The sequence below is a fragment of the Manis javanica genome, chromosome 3, assembly GCF_040802235.1.
Source record: "Manis javanica isolate MJ-LG chromosome 3, MJ_LKY, whole genome shotgun sequence".
Classification (NCBI taxonomy): domain Eukaryota; kingdom Metazoa; phylum Chordata; class Mammalia; order Pholidota; family Manidae; genus Manis; species Manis javanica.
Genome location: NC_133158.1, coordinates 2,537,570 through 2,544,985, shown reverse-complemented (window position 1 = coordinate 2,544,985; position 7,416 = coordinate 2,537,570). Strand labels below are relative to the sequence as shown.

General features: G+C 67.5%; 1 protein-coding gene across 1 annotated transcript; it reads right to left on the bottom strand.

Moving 5' to 3' along the window:
- Positions 1–2,634: 2,634 nt before the first annotated feature.
- Positions 2,635–7,323, bottom strand: RBM15B (RNA binding motif protein 15B). Its single transcript, XM_036994165.2, has one exon. It carries the CDS (start codon positions 5,608–5,610, stop codon positions 2,932–2,934), a length of 2,679 nt encoding a protein of 892 aa, XP_036850060.1. The 5' UTR covers positions 5,611–7,323; the 3' UTR covers positions 2,635–2,931.
- Between the last annotated feature and the right edge of the window lie 93 nt (positions 7,324–7,416).

Here is a 7,416-nt window from a genome sequence, read left to right as displayed (position 1 = left end):
GCCTTTCCCTGTTCTTCCAACCCAGCAGCTCCGCCCCTTCCCTCAGCCCTGGCCAGGCCCTGGGAGGCGCCTCCGACGCAGCCGGAGGGCAGGAGTCGCGCAGTGTCTGTCCCCTGGGGGACTACATGGCAGAGGCGGCCCGTCCGTGCGGACACCCCTCTCCTGGGCTCTGGACGGAGGCCTCCCCGCCCTCACACAGCTCGGTGGAGCCAGGAAGCCACTGGTTAGGGCCTGGGAGCTTTCGGAGCAACGTGCTGGCAAAGCCGAGGGGCGCAAGGGCCCTGGCCATCCCTGTGGCCGGGTGACTGTCTCCCAGGCACCTCCTCAGTCAGCAGCCCACCCTGGCGCCCGCCCTCCCTCTCACCCTGCTGCTTCCCCCCACCCCCAGTACGTCCGGGGCCCTAGTCGCTCTCCCTCTGGGCTTGCCCGGGGTCACGCAGCCGGAGGCCTCTCCCTCTGCTGGGAAGAGGGGACCCGCTGGTTGTGAATAAACAAGCGAGACGAGATGCTAGAACTCACCAGGGGCTGGGAGAGCCTGCTGGGCCTTGGAGCCCTGTGCTCTTTGTCACACACACACCCTTCCTGGAACGCTCGGGCCTCTAGAGAGCCGCAGCCTCAGCTCTTAGGTTGCTTCGTGCCTCGGCCTAAACAGGTTGCTAACACCGAACCGGTGGGGCAGAACATATTACAAGAAAACCTGGTAAGACTAGGAAGGGCAAGAACACCATGTTCTGGTCATTAACTGGGCCACAGCTCCCCAAACTCTGCCCACAGCCCCTGGGGGGCACCCGCGGTCTCCCAGGTGGGGGTGGGGCCTCCCCCAGGAAAACAGGGTTCTGGCTGCTTTGACAACACGCCCTCTGGGAGGCAGTCTCAGAGGCCAAGGGAACATCAGCCCTCACCTGGTCTCCAGTCACTTAGGAAGAGACGTGGAAAGCCGGCTCAGGCAGGCGGGGATGCTGGGCACCCACAGGCAAACTCTTTTCTCTCTCTGGCATCCGAGCCCCCCCGGCACCTTGTGCCCAGCACCCGTGCCAGAGGTCACAGGCCTGCTGTGGTTCAAGAGCCAAAGAGGTGGCTGAGCAGAGGGTCTGGGAGCAGGAGGAGGAAGGGCCACCGCCAAACCAGTTCTAGACCACAGCACCTGCCCTGAAGGGTGACAAGGCCAGGGCGGAACAGGCTTCTAGCAGGTTCCTGTCCGGGAAAGCCGGGAGGCGGTGCACCCTGGGCCCTGAGCGCGCACTGCGGGGGCAGCCCGAGGAGTGTGCACTGCACTCGGGCAACAGCTCTGGCCTGTGACCCAGGCCTTTGTGGAGGAACTGCAGGAAGCAGTGATGCCTCCACCACCCACCTCTCCTGCTCTTGGCAGCGTGCCGCCCTGCAGTGTGGCCCTGGTTCAAGGGCAGATGGGCACGTCTGACGTCCCTTGGGTTGACATTCCATTACCAACAAGCGGGAGCCACACCTCCCCAGCCGCTTCCTGTCTGCTCCCCATCTGCCCACCTCCCAGGTCGTCACTGTCCTCACGGAGGCGTGCAATCTCCATGCAGGTCACACCAACTCTCAAAACACCCAGACGTCACCTGTGCTGCCTCGTGCCAACGGGAGAATGGCAGGGCCCTTGGAAGCTGGAGGTCCTGCTCTCCCTGAGCCCCGACTGGGATCCTTTGGGAACATCCAAGCAGCCACACAAACATACTTTAAGTGGCATTGGGGCCGAGCACTATGGTGACAGCTGCTGTGTGACGGGTTTCCTGCCCTGGCCCTGACGCTGCTGCTGGCCACATGGCTTTTCAGAGACAAGGGGCCACAGGCCACAAGGCCCCACCCTTCCCTCCCAGCCCTGCTTGCACAGCTGTGAGCCTTGTGCTGCACACACCCCAGCGATGGACTGCCTTTCCTCACACAAGCCCTTCTCCCAGTGTCCCCACTTCCCCAGCGTGGGGCAGGAGGCCCAGCCTCACCCCCCGCCGCGTGCATGTCACATCCACTAGTAAGAGCATCTTCCTACCTACCACTGCTCCCTAGCCGCACTATGCCAGTGAGTTCTGCCGTGCAGGGTCTCGGGGTCCCCACAAAACTCTGGTACTGACTGGGCACAGCCCTGCTCCAGTAACAGCCCCCAACACCCGAAGACAAACTCAAACACCAGATAAGTTAGGAATTAAGTAGGAGAGCTGCCTCCCAGCCTCCACTGCAGCATACGGCCTCCGTCGCAGGGGCGCAGGGGCCCGGGGCAGCTGCAAGGGGGCAGCGGGGAGGGAGCTGGCACGGCTGGTGCCATCACCGCGGCAGGCTCCTCCTGGTCACTGCAGGGCACACACCCACCATCAGGCCTTCAGAGGCTGCGCTGCCCAGCAGCAGCTCCGACCCACAGACCCGCTCGGGGCAGGAAAGGAAGAGCCACGCCAGCTGCGGGCCCGGGCTCACCCTCCTCTGCAGGGCTCCACTCGGGCCGGCAAGGCTGCCCGCCTCGGCTGGGGTGAAAGCCAGTGTGGGCAGCACCCCAGCTCAGCCCAGAGCCTCCTCGCGCAGGGATGCAGGGACTGGGAGGATGACAGGACATCTGTGGGCACGCACTGGGGCGACTTCAGCTCTTTTGAGAAAAAAACTTGATTAAACCAGAACTCTGAACAGGATTAAAAATCCATCCTCTGACAAAGGCTTTACTGACAACTTTCCATACAGTTCATCAAAAAATAAAAAAATACAGAACACAGCAGACAGCATCTCGTACACTAGAAACCAACGTGACAGGGGTCCCTTCTCATGGCTGGAAGCAAGCCCGGAAACCTAAGAACGTGGTTTTGGTGGGGACAGGACCCTGGTTCCCCACCAAACGACCTGAAACAACCCAGCAGAGAATTCACACCGAGGGGGCGGCAGAGGGGCATCGGCTCTGACAGTGACCACTGCGAGCGCGGCGCGGCGCTAGGCAGTGTCCCTCACTATGACTATCACCATGTGCTCCTCCTCCAGCCTGCCCAGGGTCCGCAGCGCCGCCTGCAGGTACTGCTGCGCGAAGGCGCAGGGCGGGAAGGCGTAGAGCATGCCCGTGCTGTCTCTGCCCTTGGACCCTCCCACGGGCAGGCTGATCACCCCCGCCGCCTGCTTCTGCTTCAAGTAGGAGACCAGGTTCCTGAGCAGCCGCCTCTGCAGGCCAGGCTCCACCGCTGGCGTCCCCTCGGCGCCCAGCCCGCCGGGGGCCGCCTGCGTGGCGAGGAGCACAGCGTAGCCGTTGGGGCTCCCCTGCTTGATGCGCCGCGTGACCTCGTCGAGCTTGGGCTGGTCCAGCCGGAGGCGCTGCGCGATCTTGAGCTGCGTCAGCCTGCTCCCGGAGGCGTGGTCTTTGAGGAGGCCGCTGATGACCCCCTGGTCCCCTTCCAGGATGTGCATAGCGGTCGGGAAGCAGCTGTTCTTCAGCACCAGCAGCCCGGCCCAGCCCAGCGGCAGCGTCTGGGCGTACTCCGACAGGCTCTTGAGCTTTCTGGCCTCGTGCTTCGGCTCCTCCAGCGGCCTGGGCTCGGCCTCGGCGGTCCGGTGATTGCGCTCGCCCTCTCGCTTCTTCCCGTGGGAGGGGTCCGCGGCCTCGTGGTGGTGGTGGTGGCCGCGCTCCTCGGCGCCGTGCCTGCTGTTGCTCAGGGAGTTGCTGCCCGCCTCCTTGGCCCCCTCGCCGGCGTGGTTCTCCTTGCGGCTGCGCTCAGGGGTGCGGTCGGCGCCCCGGTCCGCCGGCTGCCCACCACCCTTGGTCCTGCTCCGCTCCTCGTAAGGGGAGTGGGCGGCCCTCCCGCGCTCACTGGAGAGGCTCCTCCGCTTCCGCCTCTCGTCCCAGGGCTTGGGCGGGCCCCGCTCCCCGTCGCCTCCCCAGCGCTCCCCGCTCCGGCTGCGCACGGAGCGGCCGTAGCCCTCCAGGCTGTTCCTGCGGTCGCCGCCCTTGCCCGGGCTGGCCCAGTCCCCTTCCAGAAAGGCCCGCTCTCGGTCCGAGTAGAGGAGGTGCGGGGGCGTCCGGTCCCGCACCCGCAGCTCGGCGTCCAGGCTGCGGTGCCGGGCGTACCCGTCGGGCAGCAGCTCGTAGTGCACCGGGAGCGGGGAGGGCTGGTACTGCTGCGGGTACCGCGTCTCCTCCGCTTTCGCAAAATCCACGCGCAGCCTGCGCTCCGGGCCGCCCAGCGGGAAGCCCCGCATTTTCGCACAGGCGGCCTGCGCCGCGTCCAGGCTCTCGTACTGGATGTAGGCAAAGCTGTCCCCCTTGACGTGGTCGATGGTCCGGATGCTGCCGAAGCGGTCAAACTCCCGGGCCAGGGCTGCCAGCGAGGTGTTCGGTCCCAAGCCTCCCACCCAGAGGCGAGTGGTGGGGTTGGCCTTGCCGTAGCCGATCTTGATGGGGTTGCGGCCGACCACCCGGCCCGACATGGCCACCTTGGCCCTGTGGGCCATGTCAAGGTTCTGGAACTTGAGGAAGGCGTAGGCGCCGCCCTGGCCGCGGGCGGGCCGCTTGATAACCACCTCCTCGATGATGCCGTACTTCTCGAAGGCCCGGCGCAGCTCCACCTCAGACACGCTGTGGTCCAGGTTCCCGATGAAGAGGTTGCGCGTGGCGCGCTGGTCGTCCTCGGGCATCAGGTCCTCCTCGCACACCGCGGGGTAGCCGTAGGGGCGCCCGCGGTCGTCGTACAGCCCGTAGTAGTCCAGGGCCCGCTCCCGGGACAGCCCAACGGCCGCGGCGGCCGCGTCCAGGGCGAAGGCGGCGGCGGCGTGGCGGGCGCGCGGCTCACGCAGCGGCGGGGCGGCCACGGGGGACAGCGAGCGCTGCTTGTACTGGTAGCCGCCGTGCAGCGACAGGTACCCCAGCGGGTCGGCGGGCGCGGGCGGCCCGGGGGGCGGCGTGGAGGCGGCGGCGCTGCTGCTGCTACTGCGCCGGCTGCTCCCGCCGCCGCCGCGCAGGTACACGGGCTCCACCTTAAGCGGCCGGTCGTAGAGCAGCAGCTGGCGGGCCAGGGCGTGCTGGCGGGCCTCGCGCGCGTCCTGCGGGTGCCGGAAGTTCACGTAGGCCACGCGGCCCAGCTCCGGCGTGTGCGACAGGCGCAGGCTGATCTCGCCGAAGCGCTTGAACTGGTGGAAGAGCCGGTCCTCCAGGTGCTCGGCGGGCAGCGCGGGGCTCAGGCTGCTGATGAGCAGCGTCTTGTACTCGGACGCGGCTGCCGACGAGCCGGGGCCCGCGGGCTCGGCCCCGGGCGGCGGCGGCGGTGGCGGCGGCGGCGGCGGCAGCGGAGACGCGCGAGGCGAGGCGCTAGCCGCGCCCGGGTCCCCCGAGGCCTTGCCGCCGCGTCCCCCGCCGCCGGCGCCCGAGCCTGAGGAGCGACCGCTGCTCGCCCGGTGGTTCGCGTCCCCGGCGCCGCGGCCGTCGCGATGCCCGCCCCCGCCGCCCCCGCTACCGCGGGGCTTGTCGCGGGCCCGCGCGGGGACCGGGTGCTTGGCGCCGCCCGAGGCCTTGTGCGCCGCCCGCCGCCCGCCCGCCTCGGCCTCCCGTTCGCGCTCCCGCGGCCGCTTGGCCGACGACGACGAGCCGCGCCCGCCGGGGCTCGAGTCCCGCTCGCTTTGCCTCTTCATGGCGCCGGCGCGGCGGGCGGGCGGGCGGCCCGCAGGCCCCTCACAGCGGCGGCGGCGGCGGCCTAGGAGGCAGCGCCCCCGGCGCCGCCATCTTGGACAAAAGGACTCGGCGCGGCGGTGGCGGCGGAGAGAGGCGGGAGCGGCGCCCAAGGCCGGGCATCACGTTATCAGGCTGCGCCGGCCGCGCCACGTGACCCGGCGGGGGGCGGGCCGAGGCTGCGCCGGATGCGTCATCAGGCCGCGCCGCAGCGCGCCACGTGATCCGCAGGCGGCCACTGCGTTCTGGCGCCACCGCGTGGCCGAGGCCGGGACTGCACGGCCTCCGGAGTGCTGGCGAGACCCGGGCCTCTCTCCTCCGACTCGCGCCACGTCTGCCCGGCGGCCACTTCCGTGGGGTCCCCAGTCCCGTATCTCCGAGCGGCCGCGTAAAGGCCATGAGAACCGTGTCGTACTAGTCGAATGCACGAAACCGCCGGGGCGCCCGGGCCCCTCGGCTGCGCCGCGAGTGGACAGCGGGCTGCGTCAGCCCCGGTCTGCGCACTCACCTCTCGTCCAGGGCCGGCCTTAGCTCCGCGGTGACGGGAAGGCATACTGTCCAGGAGCCTGAGCCCCTCGGGGAAGCACCTTCTTCGGGGCAAGCTGCCGGAGGAACCGCAGACCCTGACCGCCTCGCCGCTGCAGCCACGGTGGGAGGAGCGCACCGCGCCTTCCTCCTCCCCAAATCCACAGCCCTCGTGGGGGCAGCCTTATGTGAACACCTGCACCTTCGTGGGACCTCCCGAAGCCGGCTTCCAGAGGCAGAGTTCACACCTTCGTGGACCGGCTTGGACTGCAGCCCGAGAGTGTAAGTTGGATGCTCTCCCCGCTCCCGGGTGCAGTGCGGCCTGGAGAATGCAGGCCTACGGTGCTGGGCTGAGACCTGCCACCTCCTGACTTCTGGCTCCAGCCATGTATTTTTCAGCGCCCATCAGGGGTCAGATCTCAACAGTCCATCTAAGGGCCCAAGCAGGGAGGTCGGGCCTGGGCAGTGGCTCGGCCTTCTTGCCTTCCGCTCATACAGGGGGCTGCAGAGGTGCCCAGGATGGGACTGCTGCTGCTGAGCCTCCGCGACCACTGTAGGCGCTAGGAAGGCCCCTTACACAGGCGTCCTGAATTTAGGGCCCTCACAGGTGCTGAGGACAGGCCAGCGCTTCGTCCTTCCCTTCCGGTGGTCTCCATCCAGCCACAGCTCAGGTGGACAACTGGCTTCCGAGCGCCAGCCCGGCAGAGGAACCACACCACCAGTTCCCACCGCTCGTCCCCTTGGGGGCCAAGTCCTCAGGAGTTGTGGACTGATCCAGGGTAAATAAAAGCAAAAGGAAGCCTCTTTCTGGCTCTGTACAAACTACTGCCAGTCTTGCGAAACCTCAAGCAGGCATCAGGGGCTTGGGTCTGACACTATACCGCAAAGTTGGGCGAGCAAGTTCCTGTCCAGGTCGGCACGGCACTTGGAGGCAGCCAAGTCAAGAGCATCTTTAGAAGTGTGACAGAAGTCACCACACGCGCTCACTCAAGTCCTCATCACAGAAAGCCACCCTGAACATACCTTCCGTCCTATTTAGTACGCAGCGCCCCGGTGTAAAACCCCCACACAGCAGACTCAGTCCCACGCTGAGCACGAAGCCTCCAGCCCCTGGTGTGGGACTTCTACCCCAGGCCACTGCAGGGGCGTACCGAGCCCAGTCTCCTCCCTAGCCCTTCACACGCCCACAGGCATCAGCCCGTGTCCCACCCTGTATCCAGCACTGAGGGCTGGGCAGCAGAGAA

Bases quoted from the DNA above. Each gene is read 5' to 3' on its own strand.
- RBM15B (XM_036994165.2), bottom strand. From the start codon at position 5,610: ATGAAGAGGCAAAGCGAGCGGGACTCGAGCCCCGGCGGGCGCGGCTCG.